The sequence below is a fragment of the Solanum tuberosum genome, unplaced genomic scaffold, assembly GCF_000226075.1.
Source record: "Solanum tuberosum cultivar DM 1-3 516 R44 unplaced genomic scaffold, SolTub_3.0 scf00590, whole genome shotgun sequence".
Taxonomy (NCBI): domain Eukaryota; kingdom Viridiplantae; phylum Streptophyta; class Magnoliopsida; order Solanales; family Solanaceae; genus Solanum; species Solanum tuberosum.
The window spans coordinates 199,022-223,820 of NW_006239503.1; the positions used below are offsets into that span (position 1 = coordinate 199,022).

The 24,799-nt window shown below is 35.4% G+C and overlaps 2 protein-coding genes and 1 pseudogene across 3 annotated transcripts in view; all 3 read right to left on the minus strand.

Moving 5' to 3' along the window:
* LOC102603268 (cysteine-rich receptor-like protein kinase 10) overlaps positions 1-24,799 on the minus strand; it is a 49,743-nt gene that overhangs the window by 15,270 nt on the left and 9,674 nt on the right. The window contains exon 7 of one of the 2 annotated variants that reach the window (XM_006365821.2): positions 24,216-24,734. The exons of the other annotated variant lie outside the window; for it this stretch is intronic. Within the exon in view, the coding sequence (XP_006365883.1) occupies positions 24,378-24,734 (357 nt within the window). The 3' untranslated portion in view covers positions 24,216-24,377. Of the gene's footprint in view, positions 1-24,215; positions 24,735-24,799 lie in introns of those variants that run through there. 2 annotated transcript variants of the gene reach the window in all.
* Positions 11,571-12,565, minus strand: LOC102603944 (cysteine-rich repeat secretory protein 38-like). Its single transcript, XM_006365822.2, has one exon. The coding sequence runs from the start codon at positions 12,441-12,443 to the stop codon at positions 11,649-11,651; it is 795 nt and encodes a 264-aa protein (XP_006365884.1). The 5' UTR covers positions 12,444-12,565; the 3' UTR covers positions 11,571-11,648.
* LOC102603609 (putative receptor-like protein kinase At4g00960) lies at positions 16,408-19,774 on the minus strand (annotated as a pseudogene).

The following is a 24,799-nucleotide window of genomic DNA, read 5'->3' on the forward strand; positions in this document are numbered from 1 at the left end:
TGACCAGATTCTGATACTAAGACTGCTCCGATACCTTTCCCTTGGTGATTTGCCGCTCCATCAAAGAATACTCTCCAGCCAGGATACGCTTCGGAAATATCCTCACCCACAAATGCTATTTCTTCATCGGGAAATAAGTCTTGAGCGGTTCATACTCTAAGTCAATTGGATTCTCTGCAAGATGATCAGCCAAGGCTTGCGCCTTATCGCCTTCTAAGTCACATACACAATGTCAAACTCACTCAGAAGCATTTGCCATTTCGCCAACTTCCCGGTCGGCATTGCTTTCTGGAAAATATACTTCAACGGGTCCATCCTGGAAATAAGGTATGTGGTATAAGAAGACAAATAATGTCTCAACTTTTGAGCTATCCAGGTCAAAGAACAACACGTTCTCTCCAAAAGAGTGTAACGAGCCTCATATGGAGTGAACTTTTTGCTCAAGTAATAAATGGCACGCTCTTTCTTCCCAGTTTCGTCATGTTAACCAAGCACGCATCCCAACGCGTTATCTGAGACAGACAAATATAGCAATAACGGACTCCCTTCTCGCGGAGGGACCAACACCGGCGGATTGGACAAATAGTTCTTGATGGCATCAAAAGCAGATTGACATTCTCCGGTCCACTTGTTTGAGGCATCTTTTTTCAATAACTTAAAGATGGGCTCACACACCACGGTGGATTGAGCTATAAACCGACTGATGTAGTTCAACCTTCCTAAAAAACTCATCACCTCTTTCTTGGTCTTCGGAGGAGGTAACTCTTGAATTGCTTTGATTTTGGAAGGGTCCGCCTTGATCTTGGAAGGGTCAAGCTCAATGCCTCTCCTGCTGACTATAAATCCCAACAACTTGCCAGCTGGCACTCCAAAAGCGCATTTGGCGGGATTTAACTTCAAGTTGTATCGGCGTAGACGGTCAAAGAATTTCCTCAAGTGAGTCAAGTGATCCGAACTCTCGCGGGACTTGATTTTGACATCATCTACATATACCTCGATCTCCTTATGAGTCATATCGTGAAATATGGTTGTCATGGCCCTCATATAAGTAGCACCGGCATTCTTGAGACCAAAAGGCATCACCCGATAATCATATACACCCCACGGTGTAATGAAAGCTGTCTTTTCTGCTTCTTCTTCATCCATCAGGATCTGGTGATAACCCGCTTAACAATCCACAAACGACTGCATCTCATGCTTAGAACAATTATCAATGAGAATGTGGATGTTCGGTAGTGGAAAATTATCTTTCGGGCTAGCTTTGTTGAGATCTCTATAGTCAACACAAATTCTTATTTTTCCGTCTTTCATGGCAACCGGAACAACATTAGCTAACCAAGTCGGATACTGTGTCACTTCCACTACCTGAGACTCGATCTGCTTTGTAATCTCTTCTTTGATCTTCAAACTCAACTTAGGCTTGAATTTCCGAGTCTTTTGTTTTACTGGGCTGAAATCTGGATTGATCGGCAACTTGTGGGACACCATATTCGTGCTCAGCCCTGGCATGTCTTTATAAGACCAGGCAAATACATCAATGTACTCCCTGAGCAAACGAACCAGGTCTCTTCTTTGGGTTTCGGTCAGATGGACACTGATTCTGACTTCTTTGACACATTCCACATCTCTGAGATTCACAGTCTCAGTTTCCTCAAGATTTGACTTGTGTTGATTCTCGAATTGTCGAAACTCCTCAGCAATATGTTCGGGTACCTAATTTTCTTCTTCATATTCCTCACACTCATCATCACTTGCCTCATTTCGTTCACTCGATTCATGACATGACATGACATTGGCAGGTTTTAAATTAATATTACTGAAATCATAAACAAACAAAGGTAGGAAAGTAAAATATAAACATATAAGTAAACAAATAAATTTTGATAAAAGAGGCTTTTCATTTAAATTGAAAGACAAGCATAAACTTTGGCCATGGCCGAGGGCCATTTTGCCTTTTTAAGCATCACAAGGGAATTGAAAAGCTTCAAACAAATAACAATTGCATAAAGGGTGGGTCTCGGGCCTCTTCCAGACTACCACCGATTTTAAAACAAATAAAATGCACGTCCTTTCTACCTAGATGAGCGGGAAATCAAGAGTGTTGTGGAGGTCCAGTTCTGCAATTGCTCCTCAGGTTCTACATCACGGACGCCTGATGTCCCAGCCTCTTCCTCGATGACCGCATCAATCTCCTCAAAAGACCACAAATTCCTTCCCCGAGACCACCATCATTGACATTTTCTCGGACCGGAAATGACTGGTACAGATGAGGAATTGGCCTGACCAATGCTTGATCAATACTCTTGTTCTTCATCTCTGCTTCATTAGCATCCGTGGGGACATACCCCAAACCAAACTTTGCTCCTTTGGCAGGAATTTGGACAGGCACGACAATTCCTTGAAAGTGTTTCCCAATCCAAAACCTGGTTCGAAACCACTCTGGAGCATAGACAGTAGCAATCATCTTGTACACGGAAGGCATAGGAGGTTGCGGAGCCAAGTCATCACCGGTGGCATTTACCAGCTCCACTGTGTAGAAATCACAACCTTGAGAGACATCATCAATGATTGGTGCATACCCATTGGAATGGCTCCCTTCACCATAAATGACCAATTCCTGGTTTTTCCAAACAAACTTCATTAGTTGGTGAAGGGTAGACGGCACAGCCCCAGCCATATGAATGAACGGTCTTCCCAAGAGCAGGTTGTAACTGGTGTTGATATCCAACACCTGGAACTCGACGTTGAATTCCGCAGGACCCACGTGAATATCCAAGTTCACCGCACCCAATGTGTCTCTTGGCATTCCATCAAAAGCCCTCACATTGACTTGGTTCTGGTGAAGCTTTCCCAAATCAAATTTTAGCTGCCTCAGAGTCGAAAGTGGGCAAATATTAAGACCGGACCCGTCATCGACCAAGACGCGATTTATTATCTTGTCTCGACACATAGTGGTGACGTGCAGAGCTTTGTTGTGCATCTTGCCTTTAAAGGGCAGCTCTTCGTCACAAATACTAATTCGATGTCCTCGGATGACCTTGTTTATCATAGCTGCTAGATTGTCACTGTCGGTTCCCACAGGCACATAAGTATCATCCAAAGCCTTCATCAACGCCTGCCTATGCAGTTGTGAACTCATAAACAAAGCCCATACAGAAATATGAGCTGGTGTCTTCTCCAAGTGCTTCACAATAGAATAATCTTTTGGCTGCATTTTTCTCTAGAACTCCTCGGCCTCGGCTTCACTGATCGGCCTTTTTGTTTGGTTCTTCTTCTGCCCTCCTTGAGCTAACTCTTTCGGTGTGTAGCACCTGCCGGATCTGGTCATACCCTGGGTAACAACCGTTTCGATCACAAACTTTGGTTGGGTAAGAGTTTCTCGTGACACCAAGGCAACAGCCTTCTCGGGTGTCAGAATCACAAACTCTTTCTTCTCTCTGATACTCAACGAAGCTACAGCCCTTTCAAGTTCATCGGGAGCAATCGAAACTATTGCCTTCGTTACGCACCAGTCATCATCTGTCTCTATCATATTGATAGCAGTGCCTCCATGATTCGGAAAAGGATTACTATTGACATTGGGTGCGACCGTCTGAAGAGAAACCACATTCTGGTCAATTAGGTCTTGGATCTTATGCTTCAGGTTGATACAGTCCTCAGTATCATGTCCAACACTGTTGGAGTGATATGCGCACTTCTGATCAGGTCTGTAAAACTTTGAACTAGTATCAACCGGCTTGGGCCCCACTGGATGGATATATCCTGCCGCAGTTAATCGCTCAACCAGCTTTGTTCGGCTTTCAATAAGCGGAGTGAAAATTCTAGCAGGCTTCTTCTCAAATCTGGGACGGGAGGGATCGTAATTGCCTTGTTGAGGGGGAGGCATTTGGCGATAATTTGGAGCATTCGGACGGGGGGCTTGGATATCTGGGATATGAGTTGGTTTGGTAGTTTGGCTGTGGAGCTTGGTAGTTTTGAGGGGGTATTTTGGTAAAGTGGAGCTGAGGTTTGGTACATTGGGGGAGGCATTTGGTAATTTGTCTGAATGTTGGCACAGTTGGGGGCGGTATTTCGGTAGTGATGAGATAGAGTTTGATAAACTGGAAGGGGAGTTTGGTAGATCTAGTGAAATAAGGATGATCGGCCAGCGTATCAACACAGATCAGTTCTAACTACTTGTAGAGAAAAACAACTCAAAGGCAAATTTGTCAGTATTGGTTCCGGATGAATAATGCAAGATATCACATAGAAATAAGATAAACACATAAAAGTTGCTTCGTCTGAGGACACGTTAACCTATGAATAATAGGGACTAATTTTTTGAATAAGCAGGAATTTGCTCATTTTATTTTGGGGTTGGTGACTCAGAAAGGCTAAATTGCGTTGAGCTAAGGTCTTCTTGCTGCATCTTCTGGGATCTGTTGATCTGAACTTAATGTTTCCTTATAGGATAAAAGGGGGGGAAAGAAATTTTTAAAAAAATAGGGGCCGGGCCTTGAAAGGCTGCCTACGTATCTCCAAAGAGAGAATTCAGGCCCTACGTAGATCGAATACAAAGGAAATTTTCATTTTCATTCATTCATTTTTGGTGATTACAAGGAAAGTGAAAAACAGATAGTAAAACTCCTAGAAGATAGATGGTGCCTTCATCGAAACCTCTTCTTCTGACTGCCGTATTAGCCACGGGGGGTAAACTCATATGTTTTGGGGGCGTTTTCCTCATCTTCTTTCCACCGTCCCTTGAAAGGAGGTCTGTACACAATTTCCTCCTCAAGTTCCTCTTCAACAGATTCAGGTCCAGTGCCTTCAGGACCACTGTTGGTGGCCTCTTGGTTGAAGAAAGGGTATTTTCCCTGTAGTTTTTGAAGCCTCATGGTTATATCATTGTTGAAGGTATCATGTTCCTTCTGTATAGCAACTGTCTCCTCGTTCACGACAGCATATCTTGCCATCTTAGCCGCTAACTCTGCGTCCAGTGCTGCACTTTTGGCTTGTGCAGCTGCGGTGGCTAATTCTACTTCTATTTTTCTTTCTCCCATCTCTCGAATCTCTTGTTTGAGTCGACACAGTTTCATCCTTACTCTCCTCAGTCGTTTTCACTTCAACATTCTTGCCCTTTTCCATCTTAGCAGCAATTTCACCTTTCCTGAGATGATAGAGTAACATTTTAGGATTTGGTAGTAAGATTTTATTTCTGGCTGAGAAACTCAAGACTCGTGGAATTTTGGTCGGATATTTTGATAGTGACTTCTTTTTGGCATTTTCGAAAATTTTTAATAAGGAGTGGGCTAAAAATGTCCTCATTCAAAGCAACGTATCACATAAATAGTTAAAGCACACAAGTAAACAGACAAATATCGCGTCTTAAACATGCATGTGTCCCTTTTGTGCTAAGGGTAGGCCTAGCGAATTGAAGGATGTATTGCGCCATTTTAAACAAATTGTTGCACCCCCCAAAACAAGATTCATAAATAATTAAAGAATTCATTACAAGTTCAACAAAAGGGGTACATCTTTTAGGGAAGGGATAAACTACAAATACAATAAAGTCAATCCCACACAAGGGAGTAAGATAACTAAAAGGCTGAGGGTCCCGCTCCTCCTCTTGCTTTTTCCACTTCTTCGCGAATAAGGAACTTGCTAGTCATCACATGCGGCTCGGCGAACACAGCTTTGGAAGACATCGATATGCCCTGGAGAGTGTTAAGTTGATCATCCAAATTCGAGTCCAAACGTACCAGGTATGCTCTTGCGTTAGCTAACTCCTGTGTGGCAAAGGCTAAGGCCCTTTGACTTTCATATTCTCGATGCTGGAACTCTTGTTCCCTACGCAGGTATTCTTGCTCCTTACGTTGAAACTCTTGCTCCCTTCGGTCCCATTCCTGCTGAAAGTGGTAGGCTTGGATTTGGAGCCTTACCTGGACATCTTCAATCTGTCGGCCCCGTATGCGGCGTCGGGTCGAGTGTACCACGCAGATCATCCTGCAAACATTTTTTGTACTCGTCAACATACCCAGCGTCATATCTGTCCTTAGCCATGCTTTCCTTTAGGTTGACCCGCCCAGCCCATTCATCGAGAATTTCCTTCGCATGAGGTATCTTGTCACACTCGTTGTAGTCAAAGACGTAGCGGCTAGCGTCTCCTTTGAAAGGTAGAATTTGTGTTCTGCCGAATTGCGTATGCGGCGTCGGGTCGAGTGTACCACGCAGATCATCCTGCAACCATTTTTTGTACTCGTCAACATACCCAGCGTCATATCTGTCCTCAGCCATGCTTTCCTTTAGATTGACCCGCCCAGCCCATTCATCGAGAATTTCCTTGGCATGAGGTATCTTGTCACACCCGTCGTAGTCAAAGACGTAGCGGCTAGCGTCTCCTTTGAAAGGTAGAATTTGTGTTCTGCCGAATTGCCGCATTACCCTGCTAGGGTTGTAAGGTCGTACCCCTCTTATGCCAGGAAGGATTAAGAAAGGACATTTAGCACCCTGAACAGCTATTTTTTTTTACATGAAATCTTGAAACATCCATTGTACATTTCCATCTTTTATGTCGTGAAAGACTTTAGCCTATGCTTCCCTCGTGCTGTGGACTTTGAATCTATTAATGCTCAAATGTAACTCATAATGGTCGAAGTGACTTTCTTTTCGTGGTTCGGCTAATTTCTATTTCTGGGTCTCGCAAGTCTTCACTAGATGTTTAGACTTCCACCATTGCAGCAGGATATTACACCCTTGAAAAAATGGAGACCCATTTTTGCATTGACCAAAGATCGATAGATGTCAGCCACAATGATCGGGGCCAGGTTGAAGTATTTCTTGACTTGCCCTTTTTACCAACGCCTTCAAAGATAGCGTGAGTTACCATGACAATCTGAGTATCAATTTCATTCCCTCCATCCTGGGGGAACATCATTGTCCCTAAGAAGCATACGGCAAATGCTAAGGTTTGGGTTTGACTCTAACTACTGCGATTGAGAAACTCATTTGGAAAATTCTTGTAATAGTTTTCGTGTCCCCATCGTTCATAGAATTTCATAAGCGGAATACTCAGGGTGTCTAGCCAGTCTGCATTTACCAGTAACAACATGTTCTTTGCTGGTCGGCTTATCCGGTAGCAAAATGTGATGATCTGGATGATTTTTCCTTTTTTGGCACATTCCGACGCTATCTAAGCAATCTCTGATTTCTTCAACAGTTGGTGTCATTTCAACATCTTCGAAGCGAAACACCATTCTCTCATCATCCCAAAATCGAGTGACCACCTCGATGAACTCAGGCCATACTTCGAGATTCATTATCGACGGGAGGTGACCCAAGTGAATGGAAAGTTGTCTTTCTGATACGCATTGAGATTGTACCACCATACACGGAGAAGGTTTGGCGTCTCGGTGACCATTTTGAAACTCAAGTGTTGCTTGGCCATCTACAAAAACATACAAAGAATTAGATACCCCCAAACCCAAGACACAACAATTTGTCAAACAGCGCATACATCCTTCAAACACGTAAGTCTGAACGTCCGTTCGGGCCATGGGCCCTTTGGACACAAGGTGGTCTTTCTAGTGGGCTCAACACGCCTTGGGTATTGGGTCATCTTAGGCCAATGCGCTAAATTTCGGGATTGAGTTTGGCTCTACGCTAGTCTTTACTAAGAGTGGGCTTTGTTTATAGTAGATAAGTGACCCAAGCGGACGACTTGAGCTGGGACAGTTAACGACCTTTGACTATCCAGTAGCCAACTACATTCGTCAGGGTGCCTCGAGAACAATTTGGTTAACGAACGACTGGGGCCCGCATAATCGTCCTTTAATTGGAAATTAAAATAATTGTCGTTTGACGGAGTATGTCATGCCATGAATGCAACAGTTCGATATATACGATAAATAAAACAGGTAGACAGTTAAATCACATAGCCAAATAAATTAATCTTAAGGTTAGAACCATTCAAGTCCCCAGCAGAGTCACCATTCTGTTTTATTTAGAAAATATATTTGGGACTGGTCTAGAGTCGCCACTTAATTTTTAAAGGGAAATTAAGAAAACTTATTTTTCAAATTATTAAAACAGGAAATCGATTGAAAATATTTAAAGAGGGGTTCGAGGTTCCTATTAATATTCTAGGAAGGTTTTTAAGGCACCTAGAATATCCACTAATGTGGTTATCCGACGATTACTTATTTGGCTAAATTAACTGTAACTTAATTTGAATTGCAAAAATGAACTATTTTGTAATTAGAACTATTTTAAAAAAAGAAGAAAATTATTGAAATATTATCTAAGCGAAATATTTTGTAAAACTTATTTATTTGTTAAGTCAAGTAAAGAATGAATAGTTTAGTTTAAGCGATTAATTCAGAATGGGTATCCTTTGGGGGATTGATTAAGTAACCTTAAAATTAAATAAGCACATAAAAACATGTTATAGCAAATAAATAGATAAGGAAAGAAGATTTGGGCCCAAGTCTGGATTTTCTGTCCGCCTGGGCCAGTATTTGGGCCCATTTTCATATTGGGCCAAAGGCCCATTTGAGTCACCTGCACATGTCCTAGTCTAACATGAAATAAATATCTCTCTTTTGGACTTTAAGCCCAATTTTTCCACATGTCCTAGGAACTAACAAGTAATGGTAAGTAAAATGACAAGGTCTTAGGCCCAATAATAACAAAATACAATTCCGGAAAAATAAAGGTAGGCTTTGGCCCAATCTTTTCAACTCCCGATTTGCTTCGCTTTTCTTTTAATTTCGAGACTTGTTCGTCGATTTTAATGTCTGGCGGACTCGATAAAGGGAAGCATTGGGTCCCATTATCCCATTTCGAGATGCAAGGGGAGAAATGGGGGATTCCAAATGACTCGACCCAAGAGAGTTCATGCATAAACAAAATGAAGGAGAAGAATTATACTCAAATTAACATTTATGTATATATACTAAACAACAAAAAAATAGATAATTATTCAAAATAAAGAAAACAGAGAAAACGTCATGTACTTAAGAGGGAAAAACATCAATGATTATTTTATAACAAATGTGAAACACCACTGCAATGATAAAATGAAAAAAGGTATTAACTATTATTAACACATTCAACATGATAAATAAATAAATATGCTAAGCAACTATTTTAAATACTTATTAAACTAAAAGAGAAGTGAAGCTAAATTTCCAAACTCATAGTCAGTGGGTGAAACAAATCACAATAGCAACTTAAATAAAATCCTGTAAGTAAAGCACGAATATTTATCAAAAAAAAACTTTGACGACAACTACTTAGACATGGGTTATATGCACCAGATCTATTCAAGAAGGTAACAACAATATTGTAAATAAACAAGAAGCTTAAGCCAAAATGATTGGGCACTAGGAGAGTCTCAAAATAATCAAAGGATAATCCTATCTTTAACTGGGAATATGTATTTCAAGCAAATTGATTACGGGGAATGAAAACTTGTAGATTTATTTCTTCTTTCTCAAATAAAATAAAGAGAGGACAGATAGATAATTTAATCAACTAAGACAAGCCAATATATATAAAGTTGCATAAAATTGCATATCTTGAAACTGATGAGAATAAGCATATCATTTATAAAAGTAGAGCTGGACATTTTAACATCAAGGATGTGGTCATATTAACTATTGGGTGGTGAGAAGCTATAAACAAGTATCATAGGTTAAAACCAAAGGGACACAAATATCAATACGGCTAGGTGAGAACAAAGACTAGATTTTACGAGATTAATCTAACATGGATGAGAGGCTACTACGGTAGTCAAAGCGGCAAAGAACAACCAACACACAAATAGTCAGTGAAGCAACAGAACACATAATTGGCACACTCAAAAAATGCACTTGAGTGAACAATAGACCATCTCGAGCAAACTAAGTAGATTTAGCTAACTTTCAGAACAAAATCAAACTATATGGAAACTAAAAAAAAAAAAAAAAAAAATTTAGAATAGTGCTTCACCACATCACGTACAACAGCTCATAACATTAACATTAATTAAAGGAAATCCCACTTTTGGTATCTTAAGACATTGAAAACAAAGAAATATGGATTCGGACGTCCAAAGCCAACATACGCGACAGAGACAACGAAATAAACTCGGAACAAATGAATCCATTTATATTGAAATTGCTTAAAGAAGTCATATTATAGCAAATCATCCCGAACTCAACGACAAGTGCTAGCAAACCAAACAAAGCACATCTATAGATGTCACGCTGGAAACAAAAAAAAGGTAAGGAAAACATTACAAAGGAGAGAGCATTACCTTCTTTGGAGCAGCGAAACTGAGACCAGAGCGAGTAAGGAAGTGACTTCACCACCACTAGAATGTGAATCCAAGAACTCCAACGAACAAAGAGAAAGCAAGCAAGAACATGAAGTCTTTCTGTGATTTTAGGAACTATATGATTTGAGTGTATTTCTTCCTTTCTAATACTAGCTAATTCTCTATATTTTTCTAACTCAAAATTTTTTCCGCCCCCTTTCACAATGAAGGAGATGAAGTATATATAGGGGAAATATTAGGGTTCCAAACTTAGGGGGAAAACGGATCAAATTCACAAGAATAAGGCCTATTTTTTTTTTAAATTCAAACTCCTAATTCCTTTCACCATTCGATCTAGACACCTTTTCCTTGAAATTTTTCCCCATTCCGGAAGAGGAAAGGTAGAAAAAACGTGTCTGCTGCCTGCTGGAAACACAGAGAATCGTACAGAAATAGTACTAGGCTGAAGAAGACGCTTGAACAGCTACTGCTTTCCGTCTATATCCGTGTAGGCGTCGTTTGCTGCTGTAACGTTGGACTGGAAATATTGGAAATTTCTGGGTTCTTTTAGAATTGGAAACGGGCTGGGTATGGGCTGAAAAGTGGGCTGATGATATATATTTGTTGATGTGTAGCGGGTGGGTTATTTTGGAATGGGTTTTCCTCTGTTTTGTGGGCTGTTGTACGTATGGTATTGCTGAAAAAATGCATCGCTGATGGGCCTTACTGATTTGGAAGAGCTGGGCAGCTGAAAATTGTAAGATAAAAGCCCAAAAATTGGTCTTATTAGAAAGGCAAAAGTAATGGCTAGTAAGTTACAATTTTAACCGAATTGAGTGGTCAATTGCATTACGAATTTAGCCGATGGATTAGGAGCGTAGCCAAATTGAATTCATTTAATAGATTCGGCTAGTGATTAAATAAGACGAATTAATATAAATTAATTAATGAGCTTCTTAATTTCAACGAAATAAAATAATTGACTTAATTACAAACTAATTAACTCAAAAGTGTAAACTATTATATAACTAAACTAATTAGTAATGTATTTATGCGAAATAAAATCTTTTTGAGGCAATTTTCGAATATTCATAAAAATACTAATTATATGCAAAATTATATAAAAGACATATTATTATTTAAAATTATAAAAAGTGACAAATTATTTAAAATAACTTGCAAACTATATTTTTGTTTTGAAATTTATAAAAACTAATTATCTTAAATCGTTTAAAGATTATGGAGCTCAAAAATTAATTATTATCAGGGAGGGTCGAAATTGGGTGTCAACACCTAGCATCAATCTAATTAGTGAGTAATAAATTCTAGTATTAAATATCAGCTAAAGTTGTATAAGGCCAATTAATCCTCTTCTTTACAGAAAAGTCAATATATAGAATTCACCTGGTGGTGGAGAATGAGATTCGACCGCCACCTGTTTGAAGAAGCGATAACTCTGATAACGGAAGTTGCACCTAGGCCCTATTTGTCTACTGCCTCTATAGCCATTACAGCGACAAGTAGCCATAGCTCCATAAGCTTTCGTTAAGCAATCAGAGCAATCCTGAGGAGACAAATCAGGAGTACATTGCACGAGTGCATATATAGTCTGATCATTTGGATCCGTTGCACTACCAGTGGCATATTTACGAAGGGGATCACCATTTACAGCTTCGCCTCGTAAGCTATCCACTAATTTCTTGAGCTCCCTGTTAAACTCTTCGGGTTTTGAGGCATTTCCAGAATCCCACATGTAGAGCAGAGGTTTATTCGACGAGGTGCCAATGATTGATCGAGAAGTGTACTGTAACATACAGTCATCATAGCCACCAAAAGCTTCTTTCTGTTCTGGACATGACCGTACAAGCTTTTGAGCAGTGTTATTGACACAATTGCGACATTCTTGTAGTTCCACATCTCCTCTACAGAGCACAATAGCACTGACTATGTCGGTGTTTCGACCAACGGAAGCGTTGTAGAAACCATATTCATCAATATTTGAAGAAAGGGAGGAAAGGAGTGTGTTAAGATTGCTCTGGTATGCACTATTTTGAGTGTAGTTACCATTGAGACCACAATCGGAGAATAGTAAATCAGGCTGAGCTATGATGAGATAGTGAAAATAAATATGAAAAACAAGAAAGACTTGCAATTTCTGATGAATAGCCATGGAGGGTAAGTTTCATCAGTAGAACTAAGATATTTTAAACAAGGTTAGATAGAATGTTTGGTTGCAATTGATCTGTGCTTATAGGGGGGTGCCAAAAGAATTTGTACTGAAATATGTATGTAAAAAATGGGTCATAATCCAATCCATTTAATTTTTATTAAGTTTTTATTTATTTATTTTTTAGGTATATAAATAATTTTTTTCATTTACCTTGGTTGTTATAAAAAATATCTTATTAAAATATATTAACAAAACTCTTCATGGGTTAAATTGAGCTATGCATTGGATGAATTAAAATGAAATAGACTAAAAATGATTTGACGTAATAAATAGGAAGTCAGCAACTCTTGACTTGGGTATTCTCTTTGGCCGACGTTGACAGGTTGACTTTTAGACAACACACCGAAATGGTGGGAAATTTCCACTTATTTACACGTTCTTTTTTTAATCTTTTCTTTCCTTTTTACAATTTTATATTCCTAATTATTTGTTTACTTTTTTTTTTTTTTTGATTATTTGTCCATTTTGACAAATCAAGAAATGATAAGTTTTTTTTTACCTATTATACCCTCAATTAAATTTTTAATGCATCAATTTAATAATTAATAGGGGTAAAATGATAAATTTACTATGTCAATAATTATTTTTTTAATAGGTGTGTCAATTCAAAAGTGCACAAGTAATTAGGGACAGAGGCAGTATATACTCTAGGATGACTTCTCTTGAATTTTAACTTCTACAATTAGATATCTCAGACCATCTCCAACCCAACACCAAATTTTACACAAAATATAATTTTACACCAAATCCTATATTTGGTGTAAAATTTGGTGTTTTGAGCTCCAACCCACACCATATTTTACACCAAATTTGGTGTGTGAATAGTGTTACACCAAATTTGGTGTAACACTATTCACACACCAAATTTGGTGTAAAATATGGTGTGGGTTGGAGCTCAAAACACCAAATTTTACACCAAATATAGGATTTGGTGTAAAATTATATTTTGTGTAAAATTGATTATTTTTTATGTAATAATTTTATAATATTAATTTTAGATATAAAATTTAGCTTTTTTATAAATTAATTTTTCTATATATGAATTTTTCTAAAAAATAAATTTATGTTAATTCTACTATAAATTATAATTGGATATAACTACAATTAACCTTCACAGAAATTAAAAATGCAAACATATAATTTTTTAAACAAATAATACAATGTACTTAAAAATAACCGAAAATAATAAACATTCAACAAAGAAGCTCATTTTGAACTACGTAATGCATTAATAGAATATTTATGGGAGCACCGTAATGATCTTGGAAGTTGAATATTTGTGTAGAATTTAAAATAATTTTTTCAATTATGTAATGTTTATTTAATTGAATTTCATTAATGAGTTCACTTTTATTTGTATTATCCATTATTATGTATAATGTATAATATTTGCTAGCAATTTATATTATTTAAAAAATTATGGTACAGAATAATTTTATAGTAAGCGATTATAAAAGGAAATAATATGAATTATACATGATGAATGTTTTAGAAAGAATTTATGAAATAAGAAAATATAAATGAAATAAGAAATAATAATATAATAATGAAGAGAGAAACATATTTTCTTTTGGTGTAAAATTTGGTGCAATGGGTTAGAGTTGATTACACCAAAAATAGTGCTAACATTAAATTTGATGTAAAATTTGGTGTTTGGGTTGACGATGCCCACGGTGCAAAATCTACACGTGTTGTACTTGATACACGAATATGTAAAAGATATACATATAAAATCATATTATCATTAATTATCTAATAACCGCAAAGTCTTGAAGTGAAAAGTTAAAAAGACTGAAATATCCATTAGATATTGAGTTCATTTAACCCTTCAAGCACTCATTATTTTAAGAACTTTAACTCTTTCAGTGAACACAATTAATGGCCAGCTTTTAGTTATTCAATCTATTAGTAAGATAAATACCTTTCATTTTTTTTAATATTGCATGTATTAAGGCTCAAGAGTGAAATACCTAATTATGAAGAACTAAAGAGTCGCACGTTACCTTTAGCCATGCATTACTTGTTCAAAATTAGTGCACAAGTACATAAAATATACTTTTATATGAATAATATAATTATTAATCATGCTTGGTAAAACTAAATAACATCATATTATATTAAAAATAAAGAATATCCAGGAAAAACGTATAGAACATTCATACGTATCTTCTCTATTATATAACCGTGATTGAGAGAAGTAGTAAAATCACATCTAAATTTGGCATAAATTATTGCTTTCATTTTGAACGGTGCCCAGTAAAGTACCGGTAGACTTGACTATATGAACTTAAAATGGTCCCCATCTGTTGCAACGGTGGCACATCAGCATTTGATTTGGTCAGTTTTCTTTGGAATTGACAAATTGACTAGGAATTTATGGAGTTTTAATGGCATCTCCAACCCTAATTTCTATTTTATTCTCCAAATTCAAATATAGGATTTTCTATTTTTTCAGATAATCAATTCCAATTTAATTTTTTATTTTACTCTTTAAAAAAGAATTATTTTCTCTCTCCTCAATATTATATTATTATTTCTATTTTTTTATTATTTTCTTATTTCATGATACACATCCTTTATTTCCTTTTTTCCAAATAATCACTTTATATAATATTCATGTAATATAAAATTTTATTTTTTCAAATTCATTACTTAATATAAAATTTTATTTTTCCTAAATTTATAAATAACATAAATTGCAAGTTAATGTTATATAATATACAAATTAATGGACAATTCAAATAAAAGTGAAATTATTAGTGAATTATAATTACATAAATACTCTACTTTCAAGATTATTACATTGCTCTCATAAATGCTCTATTAATACATTACGGAGTTTAGAATGAACATTTTTATCCTTAATCATTTTATTAAGTAAGGTGCGGGTCTCCTCCCTTCTTATGTTCTACTGCTTCTTAATAAAAATAAAGACCCTTCCCATGTTCTACTGCTTCTTATTAAAAATAATTTGTAGTATTATTAGCTTCCTTATTAACAATATATATATTAAAGAAAATCTTTTTAAGCCAAAAAAAGAAAGTACAAAATTTAGAATCCTTTTTCCTTTCTATTTACGACATGATTTTTAGTGACAACCTCTTCTAGCTAATGACAGATCAAACACTCTTTCTTACTTTCATTAATTCATTATTATATTCTAGCTAATTATTACAATATCTTTTCTATTTTTTATTTTCATTTATATATTTAGAAATATAATATTATAGTGTTAGCGAAGAAAATATAATATATATATATATAAATGTACTTTTTATTATAAATAAATATTTTTTTCATGAAAAAATTAAACATGATTTTTTATTTATAAAAATTTGAGGCCCCCAAAATTTGGACATTGGCCTAAAAATTTATAGGCAAGAGCCGGCACTGCCCCCACCCCCACCTTCCACCAACCGACCCCTAAATTTTATTTGTTTTCCAAAAACAAAAAAAATCTGTTTTTTCAATTAAGTTTGAAAATTAATTGAATTTTTGAAAATTAATATCATTTTTTTTATTTTTTAGCACAATTAAGAATTTTGAGTGGAAGTGAAAACTAAATGATCTATCATGGGTCAATATGGATATCTATATTTAACCCATTTTGACCATATTTGTAGAGATTCTTAAAAGAAAAAATAGTTTGAAGCCCATATTTAACCAATTAAAATAGGAGTGATTCAAGTCATTAAAATATAGGCAAAATAGACCCATTTCATTAATATGAGCTGAAATTGCCACCTCTAGTTATTAGGAGTTGCTAATTGTATACATCTCCGTGAATATCCCCAAATTAAATCCGTAATCATCAATAATCGATCATTCTCAAACAAATGAAAGTTTGAAGAACTAACATAATAAGTACTAAACTACATTCAGAAAAGGGAAAATCTGTCTAACTCTATCATCTTGGATCTAACTCACTTATTGACATCTCATTTTGTGACTAGCAAATAGATTTACTTTTGGCTGGTCGATTAGATTCTGATATTAATCTTGATTTGTATCCTTGAATAGGTGAAATATTTGGGCTAACATCAATTTGCATATAATATCCGGGCTTTGAAGGGACTGAAAGAGCCAGAGAGAGACTACTGAGCATGAGAACTACTGCAGCCATAGTTGGTCTATCAGCAACATTTTCTTGAACGCACAATAAGGCTATGTGGATGCATCTCGTTATGTCAGAAACCAGTCCCGAGCTTCCCCTCAACATGGGGTCTATTAAATTTGATGTTGTTCCTTCACGCCAATTCCTCCAAGCCTGTGACAGTTTAATTTAAGAAAAATTAACACTAATAGTGTAAAATAATTTACATGCACCTGACCCCGACTAATTTGAAATTGAAAGCTGATTAATCGGCTTGGTTCCTACTTACGTAGCTTAGAAGGTTTCCCACATATTCTCCATTTATGAAACAAGTGTTTCTTTGGCCACCTAAAATTTCCAGGACTAATACTCCAAAGCTAAAAACATCTGATTTGACTGACATTTTCCCCTGCATTGCATACTCTGGCGCCATATATCCACTGCAAAGCCAAAACAAGAATTACATAACATTTGGCAACTTAGATATGACTCAATTTTTTAATTGTTTGTTCGACCTATAGATTTTATTTTTTCTTCAACAGACTTGAGGTAAAAAGGCTAAAAAAAAATCATTTCTGGGGTTTGGGAGTGCAAATAGTGGGATCAGCATAACTGCATAAGCTGTCAACAGGGAACTACTTGATGTTAAAAGCCAGAGCTACACATTCCATTAATGAAATTAAGACATTTTCTAATAAACTTGGGAAGTACAGTGGTAGAATGTTGTGCTGCAAATTGGGTATTTATGAACAGTCTATCTAATGAGAGATATAAAACTTACTATGTCCCAGCAATTTTGCTTGTGATTCCTTGAGATTCATCCTTTGCAAATAACCTTGCCATGCCAAAGTCTGAGATTTTAGGATTCATTTCTGCATCTAGTAGAACATTACTAGCTTTGAGATCACGGTGAATGATGCGAAGTCTAGAATCCTCGTGAAGATAAAGAATTCCCCTAGCAAGGCCTCCTATGATTTTGGATCGTCTTTCCCAATCCAGATGCTTACGTTTAACCGGATCTGCATTCCCATTGGACAATCAAATGAATAATAAGCTTCATATTTTATAAAAAGTTCACCTTCTATAGATTGTCAGTGTAGAAGATCAGGTAAAAAGCTAAGCAATACATACCAAATAAAAAGTGATCAAGGCTTGCATTGGGAACAAATTCATAGATAAGAAGTCTCTCTGTTCCGTCAAAGCAAAATCCGAGTAACCTAACCAAATTCCTGTGTTCAAGCCTGGCCACCAATAAGACCTCGTTTTTGAATTCTAGATCACCTTGACCTGAATTTGCAGCCAATCTCTTTACTGCTACTTCTTGTCCATTTGAAAGCTTACCCTGAAGCAGATCAACACAAATTGAAAGAATGAATTAATTATATATAGTGACATTGTAAAGAATTTTTACCTTGTACACCGGACCAAATCCGCCCTGCCCCAATTTATTATCATTTGAGAAGTTATCTGTTGCTGCTCTAATTGTAGAAAAATCATATTGCAGGGATTCTGCACTGCTAGTATCATCGTCTCGTATACCTTTCACCAACATAGTAGTAATTGAACAGAACAAATTAGTGAAACATGGTTTTTATTAAAATTCAACTTTCCTTAATCATTAATAAGCCATCCTTACTCTCTCTTTTGTACACCAACTTCCTCTTTCGCCTCTTCATCAAGATGACAGGAATACAAACAACAAATATAACAACTGTGACAGCGAGCACGACAATAATGATGATAGTTCTTGCGGTTTTATCAGCCTTCCCTACAAAAATGCTTCAAGTTAGTACTATTAGGTTAACAAATATTCATATTTTTTACACTTCTTTCAATTTTGTTGAAAGTTAAAACTAGAATAGCAATTTGAATTGAAATATATATATGTTAATTAAACACAATATTGTATAATGACCTAGGGGTCGTTTGGCAGCTGTTAAAGTTATGCAGAGATTAATTATGAGTGAATTTATGAATTATTTTATGCAGGTACCTGCATAATATAATACATTGATTGTCCGGAACTGTTGATTGTCTCATAACTTATACATGTATTAGTTATGCGACTTTCTAAATTACGAACCAAACATCGTATTAATTTTATATATACATGAATAGTTTATCTCCTAATCAACTACCAAACATAGTATTTACTTATGCCGAATACTTGCATAACTCACATCTAAACCAACTACCAAACGACCCCTAATTACAAGCACAACAGGGTATATTGTCGTGTTTAAGTCACAGAATAATTGGGATTACAATCTTGAAAAATATATACTGATAGTGCAAACATTCTTTAGACATAAATTGAGGCCGGTGAGCTGGCCAACAAAAGAGGCTCAGGTCCCCTGAATATAATTCCACAAAGATTTCAAATACCTGGTGGTGGTGGCGGCAGCGGCGGCAATGAGGCTGGCTGCGGTGGTGACAATAATGGTGGCGGAGCTTCAGCTAATAATGATTCATTGAAGAATGAGTAAGGTTCATACCGAACAATGCAGCTGGGCATTATATAGTAGTTTCCCCTCTTTGCATAACATTCACAGCCAGGCAAACTTGAATAAATAGCGGTTAAACAATCATAGCAATCTCGAGCTGATAAATCGGATGTGCACTGTACAAGTGCATGTATAGTCTCAAAATTAGGGGCAATAAAAACATTAGCAGCAAACTTGCGTTTTCCACCCGCTGAAGCTCGAGTTCGTAAGCTTGTCAACACGGGTGCCAGATATTGGTTAAAAAACAATTGGGGATTCGAGAAATCCCCGAGGACATAATAAATAGATCGCGGATCGGTTGACTTGGTGCCTATGAAGGACTCATTTGAATATCTTATCAGACATACATCATAAACCTCAAAGGCTGATTTCTTGGAAGGGCATTTCTCTAAAATCAAGCGAGTAGCATTATTTATACAGTCGCGGCATGCTTGTAATTCAACATCTGCTCTACATTGCGCGATGGCACTAACCCTGTCCTGATCTTGGCCTATGGTAGCATTATAGAAGCCATCACTGTCTATGTTGCGCGAAAGAGACGAGACAAGTGTGTTAAGGTTTGTGTGGTATGTACCATTTGGAGGGTACTCTGTCACATTACATTGTAAACTGAAATTAGGCTGTGCTATGATGAGGTAGTAAAATAGGAACATTACAATAATCTGACATTTCAAAAAACCCATAGCTTGGAATATTGTAAAATTGGAATATTAGAATTCACGCAAAGCTTAATAGAATAGTTGTGCTCATTTTGTTAGGAAGATCGAATCCATTTTTCATTTTTACAGCTACTCTTGACTTTTCAGTTTATGAAACGCGGAAATTAAAAGCATTGAAATGGATGGGAATTGAAGTTGTCAAGTTATTTTATGAGGTCCGGTTCTTCAATGTTATTTTAAGAGATTTGTATTCTACTTTTTTTATGGGTTACTCTATTGTGAATATTAAATAATTAAAATTATAATTTTCTACCGTGTTTCAATCATTTTGAATTCTCTTTAGTGCTGATATGATTTGGCTAGTTTTGGATACTTTATTTTTAAAATGTCACGGAGGAATCGACAGTTAATAAAATGCTTCGTTTGTTATATAAAATATTATTCCCTCCGTTCACTTTTACTTGTCACGGTTTGACTTGGCACACCCAGTAAGAAAATAATTAATGATATAGATATTTTACCAAACTATTCCCTATTAAATGATGTTTTAGAAAATGATTTGGAAAATAAATATTTAATGTTGAGGGTAAAATATGAAAAAAATTTATTGTCTTTTCTTGATATGTCAAAAGTGACAAGTAAAAATGAAAATTTATTTTAGGAATAAGTAACAAGTAAAAGTGAACGGAGGTATTTAACAAGTTTTAAGATAATATTGAATATTATAAATTAAAATAGTATTTAAATATGACTACTTGACTTTTCTATCTGTGAAGTCAATGGAAAAAAAGGTGGAATATAGAAAGACATTGAAAAAAAAACACATTGAAAAGGATGGGAGTTGATAATTTAGGAGAAATTATTTTTTGAAACTTTCAAAAAGTAATTTTTTACCAAGAAACTAGTTACGCGTTTTTGTGGAAGCTCTTCCCTCAGTAGCATTAAAAATCATGCGGACACCTTTCAATGATTTTTTTCTTCCCAGCATTTATCTTTCCCTTTCTTATGTATAGTATTTAGATAAATTTAACTTTCTATTTAAGAACAGAAAATTATTGATATGTTTTATGGCAGTGAAATCTAGTAATATTAACATAGTCACACTTTTCTAATTAAAAATAAATAAATCAAAATAAATGAAATTCAAATACTCTTCTTCAAACTCTACAATACATACTATTTTTCTATGAGATATTAGGAATCTCTTTTACCACATAATATGTAGATTTTAAAGAAGAGTATAAATAAGACAATAAAAATTCATAATTCATTTTTTTTAAATCATAAATGATTCCCAACAAGAATTTGGTTCTTTTTATGTATTTGATATCGATAAACTTGCAATCTAGAAATTTATTTTGGTCAATTGAACCTTCTCGGACTATTTCTTTTCAAGTACCAAAATTTTTTGTGCCAAAATAATAGATAGTACCCCCTCTGTCCCATTTTATATGAGGTACTTTGACTCGGCACGAAGTTTAAGAAAGGAAGGAAGACTTTTAAAATTTATGGTCCAAAATGAATGATAGAAATTTGTGTGGTTGTAAATCATATCATTAAGGGTAAAATAGACATTTTATAGCTAATTTGTTACTTAAAATAGAAATGTGTCATTATTTTTGGGACTGACTAAAAAGGAAAGTAAGTCATATAAATTGGGACAGAGGGAGTAATATATAAAAAAGTAGGGGTGTCAAAAAGAGTCAAACTATAAGTAATGCATCCAACCGGCCCAAAATTTTAAGAGTTGGACTCAAGATAATTTGAGAATTGAATTCAATTTCAATTCATTCAAGTTTTAACCCATTTTAAGAGAATCCTCAATTGAGCCCAATTCAATCTTCAATTTCAACCGGTTTTAAGACTCTTTATTTGCATTGATACGTATGTTGCTATATTGAAGGTATTAATTACTATCTATTTTATATCTTTTAGGATCTATCTATCCATTTGTAACTTCAAATTGTGGTTATAAAAGTTAAATAACAATATGTTAAAATTATTGAGATTAAGCGGATCAAATTGGGTGGGTCTTAGGCCAATCTGATTTTTAGCCCATTTGAGCCCAAAATAAACTTGGGCGAGTCAAGACCCAACTCAATTTCTATTTCAACTCATTTTAATATCTCTAATTTCAACCAACCCACTCATTTGATACCCTTATGTAGAAGTATAGAACTAATAATGCAAAAGTACAAGGTAGATATTAGTTTTTGTTTGATGTTTGTTTTGTTTTATTAAAAATTAGTATACATTGTATAATTTATAGTAGGGAAAATTGTGCATTATAGCAAACTATTAATTCAAAATAAATGTTATAGCTGCAGTTTCATTTAATTTCAATACGTAGCAAACACATTGTCATTCTCGCTTCTTTCCCCTGTATCTCGCTCGACACTCTCATTCTCTCCCTTGTCTCTCTCACTTTTATACAAACACAAATGTATAAATTGTGTTTGTATAAAGCGAGTGAGACTATACATACAAATACAAATACATATCTCTCTATCCTATGCACTTATAATTATACTAATACAAATTTTTCTCTGCCCAGTTCTCTTTTGGCTTTCTCTCTCGCTTTATACAAACACAAATTATATAAATACAATGTACAAATTTTGTTTGTATAAGCGAGAGAGAGATTTGATATACAAATACAAATGTTTTAACTCAATTCAATTGTGTATTAACTCGATTCAATTGTCTACAAATTCAAATTTTATGCAAATATATAAACACAATCATTGATGCATATACATAGTAGTGACATATATACAATTATCTAATCAATATACATATACAATTCACCTCTCTCAACTCCCTGCCCTCTCTCGCTCGCCTCTCTCCCCTCTCTTCTAATCTCGCTCGCCACTCTAGCCTAACACAAAGAACATATACATACACAAACGCAATTCATAAACACAGACACCCGATTTATACAAATCGCTGCGATTTATACAAATTAGATGCTCCATAGCAAAATTGTAGCTATAGAGCGCTAATATGATTTTTATGTTTGCTATTCCTAAAATTTACTCTTAAAATATGTGATTTCATGATCTTTATAAGAATATTTATTATTATACACTTTGACGTTTTTTAGTCTTTCGTATTTGCAAAGCTATAGATATTCTGACTTAAACTATTTTAGTGCAATTTAGCAGACATTTAGCCATAAATTCCAATATTTTAATTTTATATATATTTATGAAGTTGTGGTTGAAGATCACATTTTGCTTGGTTATATTTTTTGCGAAGGAGAGAATAGAGGTCTTTATTTGGAAATTGTGAATATGGAATTGGAAAACGAGTTTGGAACACTTGTCTTATTTTGGAATCCTACCCTAACTGGATTTTAAAGTTTTAAAATCAAACACCAATTTTAAAATAAAACAAAACATTATTTCACAAAGAAAAGCGAATAATTCTCATGGCCAAATGACTCTTTAATAAGTTGTCAATGCAATATAAATGGGTTCTCACCAATTTCACTTCAAGAAAAGTGGGAATTACAAGGAAATTTTATACAAGAATTTGTTTTGCAGAGAATACCTCCAAAGTTTCATATGAAAAGTGTAGATTCTTAACAGCGGAAACCTATATCGTTAGACTATTGGTCTTGGTGATTTTAGACAGCATATTGTCACGGACTTAGAGTCTCACTAATATTCCATGCGGTACTTGACAACTTACTCACGATCTTGTAAGACCAAGTAAGCCCTTTGAAACTAGATCGCTAAGAGAATGCAAGAACAGTCTTGTAAGCTCAAGTAAGCCCTTTGAAACTAGATCACCTAAATTGTTAGACTATTGGTCTTGGTGATTTTAGACAACATACACGGACTTAGAGTCTCACTAATGTTTCGTGTGGCACTTGACAACTTACTCACGAATCTTTCATGATCTTGTAAGCTCAAGTAAGTCCTTTGAAACTAGATCGTTAAGAGAATGCAAGAACGGTTCACGATCTTGTAAGCTCAAATAAGCCCTTTGAAACTAGATCATTAAGAGAATGCAAGAACGGTTTTGTAAGCTCAAGTAAGCCTCTTTGAAACTAGATCTCTAAGAGAATGCAAGAAAGACTTAGAGATATTTAGAGAGCTTTGAAAGAAAGCTTTGTATTGTTTGTGGAAGATTACTTACAACTTTGTTGGATGAATTTGTAAATGAGAGGCCCTCTATTTATACTACTCCCTAGGGGCTAAGTATAAATAATAAATACTTTACAAGTCCCTACAATATTTACACTTTAGTCTTAATCTAGAATTCTCTACAAGTTCTTGGAAATTCTAGTCTTTTTCAAAATATATAGGGAGTTCTAGAGTGTTCTACTAACCTCTCCACAACTCTAGATTCTTCTCCCTTATTCCGATGCCGAATTTTAACAGTGAAGTGGCAGGACATGACTATATAAATGCTTCGAGTTTTCAGATTACAAGAACAAATATAATAAAGGTAGTTCCAATACTAGTTCAACTTATATTACTAGTGTAATAATAACTAATACATATGAAACAAGTTGCCTTTTGTGCGGAGTAATCAATCTCAATTCAAAACTAATTAGAGTTCGAACAAATAACAAAGTAGCTCAGAAAAGTAGGTATTATTCCTAAGAATGTTAACGAGGGTATAACTCAGTTATCGATGCCTCATTACGTGATGAAGAAATAGATTTAGTTTTGGCTAATTCTCTAGGTTCTGACGATCTTGAATTGTACTCTTTAATAAGTGAAATCTCTGGGCTAATATCGTCGTGTGTATAGTATGCAGGCCCTGAAGGCACGGGAAGACTCAGAGAGAGGCTACTGAGCATGAGGACTACTGCAGCCATAGTTGGTCTATCACCAATATTTTCTTGAACACACAATAAAGCAATGTGGATGTATCGCATTATGTCACGAACCAGTCCTGAACTTCCCCTAAACATGGGGTCAATCAAATTTGTAGTTGTTCCTTCTTGCCAGTTCGTCCATGCCTGTAATATTATAATTCAGAGTTTAAACTCTATACATCGACAATGTAAAAGAATTGGATGCATAA

Bases quoted from the DNA above. Each gene is read 5' to 3' on its own strand.
- LOC102603944 (XM_006365822.2), bottom strand. From the start codon at position 12,443: ATGGCTATTCATCAGAAATTGCAAGTCTTTCTTGTTTTTCATATTTAT.